The sequence below is a fragment of the Rhodnius prolixus genome, unplaced genomic scaffold (genome assembly GCF_049639745.1).
Source record: "Rhodnius prolixus isolate KJV_2025 unplaced genomic scaffold, Rpr scaffold_7, whole genome shotgun sequence".
NCBI lineage: Eukaryota > Metazoa > Arthropoda > Insecta > Hemiptera > Reduviidae > Rhodnius > Rhodnius prolixus.
The window spans coordinates 19,123,404-19,143,572 of record NW_027411582.1 but is presented as its reverse complement, the minus strand read 5'-3'; the positions used below and the strand labels follow the sequence as shown (position 1 = coordinate 19,143,572).

The following is a 20,169-nucleotide window of genomic DNA, read 5'->3' as shown; positions in this document are numbered from 1 at the left end:
CAAGGTCTTAATAAATTAAAACCAAATCTATAGGATAGAATTATTGATATGCGCTGGTCGCTTTTTGAAGCCTTCTACACTTACACCATTGTCCAACTCTAGTTGCGGTTACTGCTTGGTAGTATTGTGGGTCCTGAAGATACGAGGGTCGTTTGAAAAGTCCGTGCAAAGTCAGAGAAATAGCAACACTGGCGCGTATCGAGGTTATGTTTAGTTAGTAGCATCTCTTGGAAGAACACACACCAAGTTTCAGCCAGATCGGTCTATTTCTTTGTGTTTGGCATTCGTTTGAATCGAGGAAGTCGAGTGATTTTCAAAAAATGGACGAAAAAGAATTTCGTGTGTTGATTAAACACTACTTTATGAAAGGCAAAACGCCTCAGGAGACTAAAGAGAAGCTTGATAAACATTATGGTGACTCTGCACCTTCGATTAGAACAGTTTATAAGTGGTTTCAAAATTTTCGGAGTGGCCATATGGGCACAAGTGACGCTGAACGTTCTGGACGCCCTGTTGAGGTTACTACTCCAGAAATCATTGATAAAATCCATGATATGGTGATGGATGACAGAAGAGTGAAGGTGCGTGAGATTGCTAGTGCTGTGGGCATCTCGAATGAACGGGTACATAATATTTTGCATCAACATTTGGACATGACAAAGCTATCCGCAAGATGGGTGCCGCGATTGCTCACGCTTGACCAAAAACGTAATCGTGTGAAGTGTTGCAAGGACGGTTTTGCAGCTGTTCCAGAAGAATCCGCAGGACTTTAAGCGTCGTTTCGTCACTGTGGATGAAACATGGATACATCACTACACTCCTGAGACCAAAGAACAATCTAAACAATGGGTTACCAAGGGGGAATCTGCGCCAAAAAAGGCGAAGACCTGTTCCTTCGGCCGGAAAGATTATGGCGACTGTCTTTTGGGATTCGCAAAGAATTATCCTCATCGACTATCTGGAAAAGAGTAAAACTATTACAGGTGCATATTATTCATCGTTATTGGACCGTTTGAAAACCGAGCTGCAAGAAAAACGCCCACAATCGGCCCACAAAAAAGTCCTTTTCCATCACGACAACGCACCAGCTCACACCTCAGCAGTTGTGGTCGCAAAATTAATGGAAATAGGGTTCCAATTCGTTTCACATCCCCCCTATTCTCCAGACTTGGCTCCCTCGGACTACTATTTGTTCCCCAATATGAAGAAATGGCTGGCGGGAAAAAAATTTTATTCAAACGAGGAGGTGATTGCAGAAACGAATGGCTATTTTTCAGACTTGGACAAATCCTATTATTCGGAAGGGATCAACAAACTAGAGCAGCGTTGGACGAAGTGTATAAGCCTAAAAGGAGACTATGTTGAAAAATAAAAAAGGTTTACCCCAAAAAATTAAGTAGTTTTTATTTTTGCACGGACTTTTCAAACGACCCACGTATATGGTAAGAAAAAATTGTTCAGTACTTAAGGAAGGAGAAAAACAATAAGGTGGATAAAAGAGGTATGAGCGATTTTTCTTTTAAAAGTAAAAAATAAATCTCAAGGTAAGTCAGATCACATGTATATATATTTTAAATCGCAGTAATTATTAAATGAATTTAATTATTCATTTAAACGCATGAAAAACTAGAAATTTAAAAAAAAGTTGACAAATAACCAGATTATTGCGTAAATGATTTTAATATTTTATTTATCTTCCTGTATGAGAGGAAACCCCGTTAATGTATTTAGAGAGAGATAGAAACCCCTTTCTATCTCTTGCGGGAAATTTATTTTTAAATGGGAATTTTGAAAATTAGATCAAAATAAAAAAGGCCTACATTGGTTAGCTTTTAATTTATATCAAATAATAAGTTTTTAAATTTAAATTAAAACTGTCCGGTAGGACAGTTGTATAAGGGTTGATCGTCAAAAACTGCACGAAAAAGCGTAACGTTGAAAAACGCCCAACTTTAACAATTTTTTCCTCTTTTTCTATAAAAGATAATATTCCCAAATTTTCTTTAAAATATAGAGCAAATCCTCCTTTAAAACTGCAATTTTGTTGCAACAACACAGATTAAACAGATTTCGAGAAATAAATTGCTGAAAATGGGCAAAAACGGCATTTTCAGAAAATGTTCTTGTTCTTACCTTTTTTTGTAAACAACGTAGCGCCTAAACGCGAATACCGATTTTCATGAATGAGGTGTCATTTGATTCGGAATTTTATGTAGATGGCTTTTTTGGGGGTCACGGACGCTGTACATCGAATTGGAGAGGAGTTAGCCCCATATATGTGAGGCCCTCTTCAAAATAATTATTACTAATAACTCTTAAAATCTTAGCCCGATTTTGATAAAATTTGGCAGGATGAAAGAATTGGGACTTCCCTACGTACCATTAAAGCGACGTTCTGCTCTTACACCTACTAAGGGGAAGTTTCGCAATCATTTAAAATTATCGTATCGTGCATCTATTTTCTTCAATGAAGTGTTATTTTGTTCAAAAAGTCATGTAAATTTGCATTTTTATAGGTTTCGACGCTGTGTATCTTTAGTAAGCGAACATCGGACCCTCTCTAAAACTATTATTACTAATCTTTCTACAACGCTTACTCCGATTTTGCTAAAATTTTGCACGAAGAAGCGGTTAAAGCTTCCCTACGTGGCTCTTAAGTGCCATCATGCTCTTACACCTACTAAGAGGAAGTTTTGCAATCGTCCAAATTATCGACTAGAAAGTTTTAGAATACCATTCCATATAAAAAATATAATAATCCTAAAGAACTTTGTTAATTAATCAATAATTTTGAAGAGAAAAATATGGGCGCAATTTTTAATTATTTAAAATACGAACTGATTTAAATGAATGATTTGACTTTCAATTTGAAATTTTAGATACGTTAAGTACGGCTTTTTGGAGTCTCGATGGTATATACTTAGGAGAGGAGTTTGCCCCACTTAAATAAATCCCCCTTTTAAATGGTTATTAATAATAACTCTGCAAATCTTTGCCCGTCTTTGATCAAATTAGGCAAGAAGAAGAATGCGTGACATTTAAGTGTCATCCTGCTCTTACACCTATTGAGGGGAAGTATTTACAATCATACTGTATTCGCTTTGCCCGTTTGCGGATAAGAAGTGTAATTTGCAAATCACTTTTATTGCCCCTCTTTAGAAGTTATTGTGATCACAGCTTGTTTTCTCTTACATTCCTTAAAAGGAAGTAGTGTTTTCAAAATTTATTATTTTTCTTTTATTGGAAAGTATTGGTAATTGCAGTTATCTTTCTATTATCCCTCTAAATGGGTTGCTGGATTTGTGTACCTTTTGGCGTTTAATCAACCCTTAACTTTTAAAACTGTAAGTTTTTGTTAAGAAGTACTTATTTATATATGAATTTTTCAAAACTTATTAGTAATGCGCCGAATTTTGGTTAAATAAATATTACTTTAATCAAAAAGTTTGTTTGGTTGCCCGGTTTTCTTTGCTCTTCCTAATGTGCTTCAAGAAGTTATTTAAAAGAAACTGTTTTTTAATTATTGGTTTTTAATTAGAACAGTTTACTTAGAACACGTGTATCAAAGTTAAGCACAAGAACACCCACAGACAGAAAGTTGCACAGAAGAATAAAAGACCGCCAACAACGACCAACATAATACAGTACAATCTCGATTAACCGGCCCTCGGTAAACCGAGATTCGGATTAATCGGGATCATGTTGAGTCATCATAAGAACACTTCAGATCGGCGCCGAAACAAAAGTTAATTTTCGGTGGCGTCAGGAAAATTTTGTTGTCTTCCGATGTAACATAATTGGTAGGCGATGGCAGCAACTCTTTTATACCTGATTTTCTTGAAGGGTCATTATGTATGTATGTATGTAAAAACCCAAAAAATGGTGCAATGTAATCGACTGTAGAAGAGAATGATCACCCAGGAATATCCCTGGATGCAGCATCGAATTCAGTTGCTGAATTGATTGAATTTTTTCACGATAAGGGACATTCCAACCAGTGACAAAGTTGTGCTTTTTAAATTGCGTACACTCATCACAGAGAGTGGTCGTTTGATAAAAACAAAAAACAAACAACACTTGAAAAGTATTTTTCAAAAAGTTAAACGGCAAAAAAATGAAAACATTTTTAAAAAAGAAAGAAAAGAGAAAAAAATTAAAAAAATTAAAAACAAAAAAATAAAAAAAGTATTGCCGTCTAAGATAGGAGTTGATCTCTGGGACGAAACAGACTATGTAACACTGTGTATTCGGTTTAACCGGGATTTCAGTTTTCCGGGGTGGTTATAACCAGAGGTCAGCCTGGTTAATCGATCTTTTACTGTAAATTTTTCCCGACAGAAACAACATAAAATTTTGTTTCATAATAATTATTATTTAAATGAAAATATTATTTAATCCCATTTTATTTTAAGTCACGCAGTTTACAAAGATATTTTGCAAGCTAATTCACCAAAATCTATAGCATAAAACCATTGATTTTTTACTTAAGCATTCAGGGCATTGAGGTTCAAGAAAAATCGTTTGTGAAACCTTAACACTTGTTAAAGGAAAAATATTTTATTGAATTAAAAAAAAAACTATTCACTTCAATAGAAAAATATTTGGTTATAAATTAAATTCAATGTAGAAAAGTAGGGGAGGCAATAATTAGTTGTTTTGAATACATTACTATACCCGATTTTACCCCACTCCGATGTAGGGGTTCTGATTCAAGGTTCTTCATACTTCTTAAAAACTAAATGATCGCAAATTGTATTCTAGTTTAATCTAAATCGATTGCATTGATTTTATTCAAAGATGGTTGTTTTTAGTATTTTTTGTTTGATTTTAGTGATATACGTTGCGAGGTTTATAATAAAAACCCTTAGATATATAATTAGGACTGCAAATGTAGCTGCCAATATACCTGGCCCAAAACCATTGCCAATTATTGGAAATACTTTACTTATCTATCGTCTTAGATCTCCTAAAGGTAATATTTTATTTCATTTATTTCGGCGAGGTTAGAATTTACTATCATTTAAAGAAATCTTTTTCCAAAATTATGTTATATACGAGGTGTGTTCAAAAAGTAACGGGAATTTTTAAATTTCGCGGGTTTGGAGAGTCTGATTGTAAAATTTTTTTTTTATTATGTTGATACACATGCCCCTGAAGTACGATAAAATTTTCGGTAATATTCATTGTTTACTTCTTAAGTGGCAGCCGTTAAGGTTAGACGTGTTTTTCGAGCTTGGCGATTTTTGTTTGTTCAAAAAAATGGATCAAAGAATTTGTATTAAATTTTGCGTAAAAAATGAAATAAAGTGTAATAAAGTGTGTGAAATGTTAATAAAGGCATATGGTGAGTCTGCTATGAGTAAAACAAGGATTTACGAGTGGTATAAGCGTTTCCAAGATGGCCGCGAAAACGTTGAAGATGACGAACGACCTGGACGTCCAAGCACATCAACAACCGATGAAAACGTGAAAAAAGTGAAAGAAATGGTTATGAACGATCGCCGAATCACAATCAGAGAAGTCGCTGATGATGTTGCCATATCAATTGGCTCATGCCATGAAATTTTTTCGGATGTTTTGGGTATGAAACGTGTGGCAGCAAAATTTGTTCCAAAATTGTTGAATTTCGAACAAAAACAGCGGAGAATGGAAGTTGCTCAAGAGTCACTCAATGAAGTCGACAACGATGCGGATCTACTGAAACGTGTTATAACAGGTGACGAAACATGGGTTTACGGATATGATGTCGAAACTAAGGCTCAATCGTCCCAGTGGAGGCATTCTGGATCGCCAAGACCGAAAAAGGCTCGACAAGTGCGGTCAAATGTGAAGGTTATGCTCACTGTGTTCTTCGATTTTAATGGCATAGTGCATCATGAATTCTTGCCACAAGGTCAAACAATCAATAAGGAGTACTACCTACAAGTTCAACGCCGTTTGCGTGAAGCAATCCGAAAAAAACGCCCGGATTTGTGGCAAAACAATTCATGGATTTTGCACCACGATAATGCACCTGCTCACACTTCATTGCTTGTTCGTGAATTTTTGGCCAAAAACAAAACTTTTTGAACACACCTCGTATACAGGGTGTTCATTTTTAGACGGCTCAAATGTATTTCATGTTTAAACGGTTGATCTGAGCAAAAAATGGTAGAGGTACAATTTGTTGCCCGTCGCCTCTAGTTTCAGAATATGTGACTTGATTTTAGATTCCTGCCCGCATGCGTGGCAGACGCACGACCAAATGTAAGGGTTCTCAGTTGACCCTCATTTTCATATAAACAGTTTTAAAGAGTATAAAAAGTTATGAAAGAAACCGGAAACCGCAATTCGATATCTGTAAAATTAAAGGTACTAGACCATTTCAAAATCTGATACAAAATGCAGTTTTTGACGATCAACCCTTATACAACTGTCCTACCGGACAGTTTTAATCAACCCTTATACTTAACTTTTCAAACTTTTTTAAGTTTCTTTAAGGAGTTTTATTAATCATATTTCAATTTTTTAACTTGTTATCAAAGAGAAAGAAGAGCACGCGATTGGTCATTTTTAAGTATTTTTTCGTCCCCTTTCTTCTGAAAATATTGCTAAGGCAGTGAAGCTAGTATTTTTCTTAATATTGGGAAATAAGTTGTTTTCCGAGAGATTTTCTAAGAAAAATCAAATGTTTTCAAATCAAAAGCTTTAGATGTTCTCAAGCACACACAAAAATGGTTAAAAAATAATTTTACATCTGTTGCAAACAAGAAGGATTAATAATTTTTTGGTAATTTTTGAGAGTTGTGTTTAATTACCAAAAATATTTAAAGGATCAAACTTATTTCTTAATTTATCAAATAATGCACTTTACTCAACTTGTGAAGCATGTACTGTGCCTTCAAAGGTGCCTCCTTAGATACAGAGAGCAGTTGATAACCTCCTGGCTAACCTTGCATGCGAGCCAGAGAAATTTAAATTAAATTTAAAATCAATAATGTCATTTATACAATCAAACCCAAAAATTATTGTTTAATGTGTAATTAGAGCGAGCCGGAAACATTAATTGCTTATCTGCTGCTCAGACTTAGAAAGTTTTAGAATCCTACTCCATATAAAAAATATAATAATCATAAAGAAGAACTTTGTAAATTAATTAATAATTTTGAAGAGAAAAATATGTACGCAATTTTTAATTATTTAAAAAAAGTTTTAATACCAAGATCTTATACTTAACAAAGTTTATAAAGTGAACATGAACTCCTTTGTAACAGATGCATTGTATCTCTATACAAATAAAGATAATAATAGTAAAATAAGTCACACTCGGAATAACAAATTTCACGAAATACAATCATTTTTACGAAGTGGTACAATCTAGCATGATGTACTACCAAGTGTTACGTGAGCCAAAAAAAGTTGGGAAACGCTGCAATAAAAGATCGTGTATATAATTATTGAACGGGTCTGTGAGGCGTGGTTGCCTCATATTAAACATATATTAAATAAATAAATAAAAAAAATCCAAGCGGATTAATTAAATAAGTCGTGGTTTAAATTTCCAACTTTTTAGATTTTCCTTCACTTAACCTTGAAACGCCGACTGAACTTAATAAAAATTCCTAACCTTTACTCGGTATCTGTAAAAAATATCTAGCAGGTAGACGGCTAAGATTACAGATCTAGGTCCAAGTTTTAACTTTTGTTTGAGTGCTTTGCCTCTAGGTCAGAATTAGATTATGATGTGCCTTCATAATTTTATTTAGTGTGTAGTAAATGGCTGACCAACAATTAAGAGGCTGAAGTGGGATATATATTTTTATTTCAGTACTTTGTATGTATTATGAGATCATATCTAATTTAATTTAAAGACAAATCATTTCTTTTCCTTGAAAATGTCTCAATATCGTAGTGTCTCCATTAATTCCAATTTTAAACTGCAATTTTTCCCGTCACATCAAAATAAACAAACGATATGGAACGCTGTATCAAATGATTTTGACTTAGCTGGGTGTTTTAACAGTATCGTATCATTGCATGGTACCCTTTTGGGGATATAATAAGCACACACGCAACTAGTGTACACGAGGCAAGCTGTATTTACATCGTGCGAGAATTCAATAAGACTATCTAATTCCTTCTCAGAAAGAGCATTTAGTGGAGGTTATAGTCTTTCATAAAAAAGAATTGTTTGTTCCATCTGTGTGGATTCTGAAACAGTAGAGGGAAATTTCGGGTGATAGTGAAATAATCTTACATTTCATACAGGGTGAACCAGTAAGTAATGTCCATAGGCCTACTGTGTATAGTACACCTAAAGTGGAGTTCAAAGACGTATTGGCTAACTTCATATTTTCTGCTGTTCTTGAGTGACGTCAGTTTTAATTTTTTTTCTAAAATCATTACTTTTTTCCAATAAAAATGTTATTACTCAGAAAGTTTTAGTCCGAATTCTATTCTGATGACACGGTTAGAAAGACAGATAAATTTTCTAAAAATTGACACCATTTCGAAGCATAAGTCATTCTCTAAACAGCCTCAATCTTCCTCCGAATACTGGAAAGATAAAAGTAATCTAAATTTTTAAAGAAAACTCATTAGACCCTTATGTGATCATTATCAGACCTAGGTGCTGGCACTTTTTTTTAAAAAGTTTCCTTGCCCAATGGGTTTTCAAACAGTATATCATTTTCCAGGATTCCTTTTATCTTCGTAAGAGAAATTAAGTTTGTTTTACAAGAAAACGTGTTCACGAGCACTTAACAGTGTAGTTTATCAAGTCGTTTAATTCATTGAAAACTCTTTTAGATGGACCAGTAGTCAATTTTTAAAGTAGACTGTCTTAAAACTCTTTAACAAAAACTTACAGTTTAAAAAGTTAAGTATAAGGATTGATTAAACGCCAAAAGGTACACAAATCAGCAAGTACCTATCATTTCATTTATACTTCATTGATATTATTTTAAGTAATTTTACTACATTAATTTTCATTAATATTTTTTTGAATTTATTAGATGTCACAGACCCTTATGCTGGCCATTTTAATCTACAAAATATTTGTTCAAGTAGAACACCATTTAACTTAGATTGACTGTAATATCTAATCAACAAACTATTAATCACAGGTTAAAAAGAAAAACTTTATTAAAAAAAAAAAAAAAAAAATATGAGGCTAAAAAATTCAAAAACTTTTTAAAAAAAATGCTTACACCAACATTCATCAATGATTTCATTTATTTATTTTTATTTTTAAATAAAAATCGTCGGTTTAAGTTCATTCTTCGATTAAAGTAATTGTCAAAAGTTTATAATAATAGGTAATAATTATCTGGCTTTATAGAAAATAATATAGTTTTCTTCAATTACATTCTCAATCTAGGTATTCTTCCCACAGTATTATATGTTTGGAATATAAGATAAATAAGATATGCATATTTTTATGACAGCTAACATAATTATTCCAGTATTTTACTATAAGTAAAATTAGAGGTACTACATTAAAACTGTCCGGTAGGACAGTTGTATAAGGGTTGACCATCAAAAACTGCACGAAAAAGCGTAACGTTGAAAAACACCCAACTTTGACAATTTTTTTCTCTTTTTCTATAAAAGATAAAATTCCCAAATTTTCTTTAAATCTTACTCCAAACCCTCCTTTATAACTGTAATTTTTTCGCAACCACCCAGATCTAATAGGTTTCGAGAAAAAAGTTGCCGAAAATGAGCAAAAACGGCTTTTTCAAAAAATGTTCTTGTTGTTGTTGTTGTTGTTGTTCTTGTTGTTGTTACCTTTTTTGTAAACAACGTAGCGCCTAAACGCGTGAACCGATTTTCATGAATGAGGTGTCATTCGATTCGGAAGTTTATGTAGATGTGCCTTTTGGGGGTCTCGATGCTGAACATCGAATGGGAGAGGAGTTAGCCCCCTTTATGTAAGGCCCCCTCCAAAATTATTATTACTAATTACTCTGTAAATGTTGGCCCGATTTTGATAAAATTTGGTAGGGTGATAGGGTTAGGGCTCCCCTACGTAACATTAAAGCGACGATCAGCTCTAACACTTTTTAAGGGGAAGTATAGCAATCGTTGCAAATTATCGACACGTGAACCGATTTTCATGAATGAAGTGTCATTCGAATCGAAATTTTGTACAGATTTGCACTTTAAAAGTCTCGACGGCGTGCCTCATAAGGAGGGGAGTTTGCCCCACCCAAATAAGACCCTTTCTAAAACTATTATTACGAATATTTCTATAACGCTTAGTCCGATTTTGATAAAATTCAGCCCGAATAAGTGGTTAAAGCTCCTCTACGTGGCTGTGAAGTGCCATCTTGCTCTTACACCTACTAAGAGGAAGTACTGCAATCGTTTAAATTATCAATGAGTGAACCGATTTAAATCAATGAATTGTCGTTCGATTAAAAAATCTTTCCTCTTTGCCTTTTAGGGAGAAGTACTGCAATCGTAGTTTATTTTTCTTACTCCTCTTAAAAGGAAGTACTGAAATCGCAGTTTAATTTTGCTATTTACGTACAAATACCTTCCTATGTTATTCAAAACGCTTTTTCAAAAAAATTGTTATTGAGGATGGTTTGGGGGAACGCAACTATAATCATTCTATAAAAAGATCTCTCCAGTGGTAGTTACGGTTCCGACTTAACACCTTATCAGATTATAATGATAGAATTGCTTATTCCAAATTTTAAAAAAATCTGTAAAGAAGATATGTAACTGTAAAATAGACAAAAGGAAAATCTATCCAAAAGGTACAAAAATCTCCTTAACAAAAACTTACAGTTTAAAATGTTAAGTATAAGGGTTGATTAAACGCCAAAAGGTACACAAATCAGCGAGTACCCAACATTTCATTAATACTTCATTAATAGTCAAGTAATTCTACTGCATTAATTTTCATTAATAAGTTATTTTTTAGAATTTATTAGATGTCACAGACCCTTATGCTGGCCACTTCATTTATAATATTTTTTTGTTATAATTTTGATAAATCACATATATACGTACATGCATGTTAAAGTAGAAAAAGACAAAGTTAGAGTAGGCTACTGTCTTGAATTCGTCTTACCGAAATATTCGTGAGCACAAATAATACACAGATAATAACAAGTAGATTATTCAACAATAATTATTCATTTCTCAATTGTAATTTAATTTAGTCCCCCTAATTTTACTTATAGTAAAATCCTGGAATAATTAGCTGTCCTAAAAATATGCATATCTTATTTACTTTATATTACACATATACAACATTGAGGTATGAATACCTAGATTGAGAATGTAATTGAAGAAAACTATATTATTTGCGATAAAGCCAGATAATTATTACCTATTATTATAAACGTTTGACTACTTCATACAATAACAATTACTTTAATCGAAGAATGAACTTAAACCGACGATTTTTATTTAAAAATAAAAATAAATAAATAAAATAAAATCATTAATGTAAGTTTTTTATAAAAAAAAGTTTTGAATTTTTTAGCCTCATATTTTTTTTTGTTTTTAACCTGTAATTAATAGTTTGATTATTATAAATAACTAGATATTACAGTCAATCTACAGTGCTACTTGAACATATATTTTGTAGACGAAAATGGCCAGCATAAGGGTCTGTGACATCTAATAAATTCTAAAAAATAACTTATTAATGAAAATTAATGCAGTAGAATTACTTGACTATTAATGAAGTATTAATGAAATGTTGGGTACTCGCTGATTTGTGTACCTTTTGGCGTTTAATCAACCCTTATACTTAACATTTTAAACTGTAAGTTTTTGTTAAGGAGTTAAATTACAATTGAGAAATGAATAATTATTGTTGAATAATTTACTTGATATTACCTACGCGTTATTTGTGCTCACAAATACTTCGGAAAGACGAATTCTAGACTGAAATATTGTTTTAAATCCGTGATTCAAATTTAAATAGTAGCCGACTCTACCTTAGTCTTTTTCTACTTTAACGTGCATGAACATACTCGTACATACATGTGACTACTCAGAATAAAAAGCATAATAAAGATAAATCAGAAGAATAATTTGGAATAAAGCTAAAATAAAGTACCTATTTAATTATGAAGATATAATATACATTTTATCATAATTATAACAAAAAAATAAAATATGAATGAACAAAGGGAAGGGATTAGCTATGCGGTTAGCGTATTGGATTCCCACGTGGAGGTTCCGGGTTCGAATCCAGCTGCAGACCCTTAGATTTTCTCTTTCTAAGAGCTTCTTACAGCTCACAGTGTTGTCTGTAACGAGAGAACACTGTCCGGAGGCCGGCAGTGCACTGGAAAAAGCTCCGGGCGCCAATAACCTTAGATGTTGACGCGACTTAAATCATAAAAAAAATAGAAAAAGAAAATGAATGAACTGGCCAGCATAAGGGTCTGTGAAACATCTAATAAATTCAAAAAAATTTTAATGAAAATTAATGTAGTAAAATTACTTAAAATAATATCAATGAAGTATAAATGAAATGATGGGTACTTGCTGATTTGTGTACCTTTTGGCGTTTAATCAATCCTTATACTTAACTTTTTAAACTGTAAGTTTTTGTTAAAGAGATTTTTGTACCTTTTGGATAGATTTTCCTTTTGTATGTTTTGCAAAGTTACATATCTGCTTTACAGATTTTTTTTAAAATTGGGAATAATAAATTTTAATTTTATCATTATAACCTGAAAAGATGTTAAGTCGGAGTTACTACCACTGGAGAGATCTTTTTAAAGAATGATTACAGTTGCGGTCCTCCAAACCATCCTCCATAACAATTTTTTTGAGAAAGCGTTTTGAATAAAATAAAAAGGTAATTTGTACGTAAATAGCAAAATTAAACTGCGATTTCAGTACTTCCCTTTAAGAGGAGTAAGAGAAATAAACTACGATTACAGTACTTCTCCCTAAAAGGCGAAGAGGCAAAAATTTTGAATCGAACGACAATTCATTGATGTAAATCGGTTCACTCATTGATCATTTTAACGATTGCAGTACTTCCTCTTAGTAGGTGTAAGAGCATGATGGCACTTCACAGCCACGTAGAGGAGCTTTAACCACTTCTTCTTGCTAAATTTTATCAAAATCGGACTAAGCGTTATAGAAATATTGGTAATAATAGTTTTTGAAAGGGCCTAACTTGGGTGGGGCAAACTCCCCTCCTTATGAGGCACAGCGTCGAGACTTTAAAAGTGCAAATCTGTACAAAATTTCGATTCGAATGACACTTCATTCATGAAAATCGGTTCACGTTTCGATAATTTGAAACGATTGCTATACTTCCCCTTAACAAGTGTAAGAGCAGATCGTCGCTTTAATGTTACGTAGGGGAGCCCTAACCCTGTCATCCTACCAAATTTTATCAAAATCGGGCTAAGATTTACAGAGTAATTAATGATAATAATTTTGGAGGGGGCCTTACATAAAGGGGGGCTAACTCCTCTCCCTTTCCATGTACAGCGTCGAGACCCCCAAAAGGCACATCTACATAACATTCCGACTCGAATGATACCTCATTCATGAAAATTGGTTCTCGCGTTTAGGCGCTACGTTGTTTACAAAAAAGGTAACAACAACAACAACAACAACAACAACAACAACAAGAACAAGAACAATTTTTGAAAATGCCGTTTTTGCACATTTTCGGCAACTTTTTTCTCAAAATCTATTAGATCTGGGTTGTTGCAAAAAAATTACAGTCATAAAGGAGGATTTGCCCTACATTATAAAGAAAATTTGGGAATTTTATCTTTTATAGAAAAAGAGAAAAAAATTGTCAAAGATGGGAGTTTTTCAACGTTACGCTTTTTCGTGCAGTTTTTGACGATCAACCCTTATACAACTGTCCTACCGGACAGTTTTAATAAGGAAGTCAAAGGTTACAAATTGCAATTTAAAAATTTACTTCTGATCTCTCTGAAATATTTGAGAAAATGTTAGGAAATATTTTAAACAAGTACTTAAACAAAAATTCATATAGTTTGTATTTACTCCAAATTACTATTTCACACAAAACTGCACTGTTGAAAAAGATATGAATGTGAATAATCCTTAACAACCCTTTGAACCCACTTACAGATAATCCTTATATCGGAATCTGGAATTAACCAATGCAACTAAGGTATCTTATGTATAAACTTCTCTTATTTGTTAGACTTGGTTTCAAAATTTTCTATTGTACCCTATTTGAAACTAAGCAAATTAACCTTTGTTTATAAAAATAACACTTTTTTTATTTAATTAAAATTTAACTTTAACAAAGTCAAATAAATACAATATTTTGACTTCACATCATTTCTAGATTTTACCCAAGACGCTGGATGAGAATGAGGGAGAATAGTTTTTAATTGGCTAATGAACTTACTTTGCTGTTAAAGCTTTAAAGAAAATTTAAGAGCTGAGAGAAATATAATTTGTATAAGCCTAAATTTTTGTTTATTTTTTATTGCAGAAGGTTTTGGTTTCATAACTGGTCTATTCAAAGAATACAGTTTATCACCAGGACTGGTTAAACTCTGGTTTGGACCACGGCTTGTGGTATTTGTTATGAATCCGAAGTACATTGAGGTATCTAGTTTTACTATATTACATTAACTGCTTCTTACAGTTTTGTAACGAACTTGCTATAGCTTAATAGAGTAGATTAGAATACCTACGATTAGCGTCTTCAGAGGATCAGATTGGAGCATCTGCTTGAATCCGTTGAGACACCTCTACGGCAAGGCTATTTTAGTAAACATACAGACAATCTAATAGTTTGACACTACGATTTCTTTTATCGATAATCGATTAAAATGTATCAATAACTAGGAACCTTTTTTTCGTTACTTGTTCTGTAATTATTATCAATTATTTCCTTATCAATATAAATATTCCTTTTTTGATCTAACTGCTTGCTTCCCAGTAACGCCCATGGTACCCCCACTATTACTTGTAATAAATAACTTGCTATTACGACAGTTGCAGGCTCTTGTTGAACATTATTATTTAAGGTAAACTGTTTTCAGCTGTATACTATCTTATCGATTGACTTTTTAATTAAATTATTGAATGTTGAATCTATAATTTTACCTGCGAAACAAGCCTACCTTTCTTTTGCTATTAATCGGACTTAGAAAGAAGAGAGAAGATCAATTTATGAAGTCTACGTTGCGCTGACCAGTTAGGTGAACTCGAGGAGCATGTAGCAGTGGGTTTGAAAAGTTCTAAGTTATCCCATTTCGTCTATGTCACAGTATCTTGAGTTGAAGAGGGCTTCTACTGCAGTATAACTTATTTTGTTCTGCTTCTGGTTTTCAAATTTTTATGGCGACTGCACAAAAGGAATTCGAGAAGAAGCTATTGTTCATTGTCGCATTCATTTGAAACTAGGTCTCTGTAATCTTAATCAACATTGCAATTCATGCCGACCATCCCTTCAAAACTTCGCTCTTCCTCGTTATAAATCCTAGGCCTTTCCTTCCTTCATTTGTACTCAACCTAACTGCATTGTTTTTAGTCTGGGTCAACCAGGATCAATCAAACGATTGGTTAATTTTGATGAAGTTGATATGAACCTAACTGCAGGGACTCACTACATTTTAGTACTATATTAAGGAAAAGGTTCATATTGGCTTGTCACGATAGGCAACAGAGAACAATGTTAGGAGAGTCCCGATAGTGTGGCGAAAAGCGTTTATTAAATACTCTTGGTTTCTATGCGCATCTTTTTAAAATAATTTATCAACAGACTTCTTTAGATTTCAAACTTCCAACTAAAGGTAGATTTGATCAGTAGTGGATGGTAGTGTGGGCAGCGTAGTAGCCCCAAATGAAGGGATAAATGAAAGTTATCTCCGGGTTGCAACCGCCAGTTTTCGCCCCAGTATCAGAGTGAATAGAATGGCTCCATGCCGGATGCCAAAATAATCGCCCAAAAGACCTCTCACATTGTCCCTGATGAACGCAATAGGAATTCAAGACTAGAAACTCAACGTTTAAATCTATCCCCGGCTATCAGCTCTTTCTTGAAACCTCCGCAGTTACTGATGTAAAAGGTTATGTTTAAGATGTTAGCTACTTCTGTCCACACTTAATATAAAAAAAAAAACATGTCTGCATTTGTTTTGTGAACTTTTATGTGAAAGCCAAGTATACAAGCTTAGTTCCTTCAGCGTTGTTTTCATACCCACTGGAACGTCAAGGTCTTCAAGAAAACACTTACTTTGCAGCATATAATTTCTAATGAAATCTACAACCAGTTACTTCTTTAACTTCTTGAATATTCGGTGTACCTTTGTAGTTTGGTAAATTGAGACTAACAACTTGATCAGTTCAGATAAATAAGGCTAGTCTCAATTTTTCTAATGATACGGATGTCCCAATTGCTGAACATCACTATTTAATCAAGAATGCTGCATGCAGTAGGTATTTCAGGAAGGATTTTTAGTCTATATCGTAAATATTTGCTGTAACATAATCTTTCAGGGTCTTGTATAGTCCCTTTCACTTTCGTTCTCAAGAAAGTCAACTGGTTCTCGCCTGTATTACTTACAAAATTGAACATATAGTCTTAAATGCTAGTTGCATAAAACTTGATTTGTAAAAGAAATAATAAGTTCCTAATTTGTAATCATAAAATTAAAATATATAATCTATAAAATCAAATATTCATTTACAGACAGTGCTGACAAGTACAGAAACATTGTACAAAGATGGTTTTTACGGTTTTATTGGATTAGTCGGAAATGGGTTATTCGTTAGAAATGGTATATTCTTAATTTAGTATTCAATATATTTTATTAAATAACAATTCTTGCTTGATATAATACTTTTTTGTCCAGGTCAAAGATGGGAAGAATTACGAAAACCATTGAATAAATTGTTAACTAAAAAGATGATTGAATCAAATATTAATATGTTCCATGAGAAATCGCTGAAGCTTTGTAAAGTGCTGAAAAAATATTCTAATACCAAAGAAAGTTTAAATTTCAGACACTATTCAACAAATTTCGCATTAGATACACTTTGTGGTAAGTTAAAGGGAATATTTTTTAGGCTTTTTTTATGTTAATATTGGAAAAAAAAATTAATATAAATATGTTTATTCAAGACATTTATTGATATTGTTAAAATCAAAACATTCTCCTACTAATTGCAATAATGTTTTGCTAAAGCGTCTAAATTTAAGTAATTGTACGCTAAAGATATTTCTGACATGCAACAGACGCTTGTATTCTCTAATTTAAAATCATTCCCTGTTCACAAATTTAACACAAAGTCTGACAGATCTCTTTTATTATTAGTTCAATTCAATATTTTCTTTTCATCAATAACTATTACTTGAATTATAAAATTATGTAGTAATGTGGTGTAAACTGAAAAGTTCGGAATAACAATTATTTCATTATAAACTCTGTGTGAACATTTACTCTACTTTCTCTGATTACTATACACAAAATTCTAGCTCACAAAGTTACTTCAAACTTCAATTATAATTGACAATAGCACAAGCCCAGAAGATGACAGCAGTCCAGGCATGCCCAAATAAAATATTTATACTGTTAATATACGCCAGATATGTTAAATAATTATTTTTAATACATATATTGTATATTTATTAATGTTTAATATTATCTTTCAGTTTCAAATTTTGGTCATGACTTAAACGAACTAGAAAAGGATAATCGCAATATTTTCGAACATATGGAAAGGTAGTTTTGTTTATGAAAACTAATTGTAGTAAAAACAAAAAAACAAGAATTATAATAAAAAAAAATAAGCGAAAAAAATATTAAATTAACTTTGATTGAATTGAAAGGATTGTAGATGAGATGACTAAAGTACTGATTAACATTATTCATTATTTCTACTTTCCATGGGTGAATTATTCGAGGAGTGGTAGAAATGTACAGAAACTGAGCGCATATCTTTGGAAATTATCTTGCGAGGTATGATCTACATTATCAGATAGATGGTCAATTTCTAAGAAAGCCATAATAAATTAATAGAACTTTTTTTTTTTACAGATTTTGAAATCTAGAATAGAAACTAGAAAAGAACTGGGAGGTAGGTTTTATGCCATTGTTTACCAGAAATAAATTGTTTCACATTTTCATAAATAAAACTGTATTGCAGAAGAAACAGACGGGCAACCAACCTTCTACTCAGATGTGGTCATACAAAAAGCGAAAGACTATAAACTATCTTGGGAAGAGACTGGAAAATTTGCTACCGATTTTCTTGTAGCTGTAAGTAAGAAATATTTAATGATAATAGTGGGTAACCTTTTTGAAAACAGGTTAAATGCTTATGACGAAAAAACATTAATCAACTAAAAATCATAACAAATAGGGAAGGTTATAGCCACAGGTGGATTGCTGAACTCCCTTACTAGGTTCAATTTGGAAAGTCAACCCAAAGTAATCTAAGGGGGAATAAGCTTTTTAGTTTAATTATTAACTATAGGATTTTGATATAATTATGATATGATTTGCTGTAGGGATTCGACACATCAGCTGTGACCACATCCTACATTATATTGATGTTGGCTATGTTTCCTGAACATCAAGAAGCTGTCTATCAAGAACAACTTGATATTTTAGGAGAAAATCCTGAAATGGCACCAACATGGGAACAATTATCCAAAATGGTTTATTTGACTAGAGTGGTAAAAGAAGTGATGCGTCTCTATTGTCCACCTTCAATATTGAGGCATGTTAGAAATGATTTAGATTTAGGTAAGGTTATCAACTAAATCCATTTTACTAGGTGTTATTCAGGTAAACAAAAATAGCAAGTATAATAATGTATAAGATAAAATGAAGCTAATGAAAGAAATATATCCATAATTACAGTGACCCACCCAAAATATTTTTTCTCGGAAGAAAATTGGTTCTAGAAAGTCAAAAAATTATATTTCATTTTAAACAATTTTTTTTAGGATATAATAATCACTTTCTTAATAAGATTGTTCCTGAGAACATTTTAAGAAACATAATCTCGTCAAGCTATGAAGTAAACATTAATTAAAAAACGATGTACTTATGAAGCTAGTCGGTAATCAAACGCCAGCGCTGCTATTTTTCATTTTTTGAAGAAGAGAAAATCAAAATTTTTAAACGTCATTCCACATTTTTTAAATTTGTTCTTTTTTATCACTAAATACATGTGAGATTTGTAAAAGAAGCCTTTATTTATAGGACAAGACTACAAACTTCCTAAGGGATGCACAGTTCTTATCTCATTCTACTCTTTACATAGAAACCCAACTTTTTGGTCGCAACCAGAAAAGTTCTATCCAGATCATTTTCTGCCAGAAGAGTGCGCAAAAAGGCCGAAAAATGCATACTACCCATTCAGCTGGGGACCAAGGTCCTGCCCAGGTTAGTCAGAATGTTGTATATGCATATTTAATATTACAAAATAACAATAAACTTCCTCTGAGCATCCATGCTTTTTTCAGCATAAAATTGTAAACATCTGCTTTGATATTATTAGTAAACTGGTCACTTTCTGAATATTGCTGTTTAAATCAATTTTTTTTCGTCCTCAGCTAACTGAAAATTATACTGACAATTTTGGTAAATTCTCTGATGCAATCAGATAATTCGGAAGAAATACAATTGGGGATGGTTTATATCTATCTGTTATTAATGTTTTATTATTATTCATTTTTCTTTTCAGGTAGTGTTTATGCCATGATAGCAAATAAAACTCTTATATCAACTTTAATAAGGGAGTATAAATTTGAAACTGACTTAACGTTCGAGAATCTGGATTACAAGTATTCTTTGTTAGTTGAGGTCAGTCAAGGATTTATGGTGAGGGTCAAACCAAGAAAATGAAAGAGACAAATTGAAGTGAGCAATAATATATATGTACAAATATATCTATATACAGGGTGTCCCAAGCTATATGGATAACGACTTTTTCTCGGAAACTAAGATAGCTAGAAAAAAACTAAAAAATACGTGTTCCCTTAGTTTTTTGTTAGGAATCCAAATTTACTTTGCAAATTTTGTTCGGTGCTTCCAGAAGCGAGATACAGGCACCAACTTCATTTTTTCAAACGGGAAGGTGCGGTTTTTATTTCAGAAATAGATTTCTCTATTTTTTTTAAAGAAAAATTTACTTGAACGGTTTTTTTCTGTGAGCGATATTTTAGAAGTTATGAATGAAAACATGATTCTT

General features: G+C 32.5%; 1 protein-coding gene across 2 annotated transcripts in view; it reads left to right on the top strand.

The window, feature by feature from the left end:
- The first annotated feature begins 4,670 nt into the window (after positions 1-4,670).
- The window catches only part of LOC141447121 (cytochrome P450 4C1-like), a 39,484-nt gene continuing 23,985 nt past the window's right edge, over positions 4,671-20,169 (top strand). The window contains exons 1-11 of one of the 2 annotated variants that reach the window (XM_074114332.1): positions 4,671-4,972; positions 14,450-14,565; positions 16,658-16,745; positions 16,821-17,009; positions 17,621-17,690; positions 17,798-17,927; positions 18,006-18,045; positions 18,115-18,227; positions 18,479-18,716; positions 19,179-19,361; positions 19,663-19,838. In XM_074114332.1, the coding sequence (XP_073970433.1) occupies positions 4,798-4,972; positions 14,450-14,565; positions 16,658-16,745; positions 16,821-17,009; positions 17,621-17,690; positions 17,798-17,927; positions 18,006-18,045; positions 18,115-18,227; positions 18,479-18,716; positions 19,179-19,361; positions 19,663-19,823 (1,503 nt within the window). In that variant the 5' untranslated portion in view covers positions 4,671-4,797 and the 3' untranslated portion in view covers positions 19,824-19,838. The remainder of the gene's footprint in view (positions 4,973-14,449; positions 14,566-16,657; positions 16,746-16,820; positions 17,010-17,620; positions 17,691-17,797; positions 17,928-18,005; positions 18,046-18,114; positions 18,228-18,478; positions 18,717-19,178; positions 19,362-19,662; positions 19,839-20,169) is intronic. The other variant, XM_074114331.1, reaches the window with a different exon arrangement.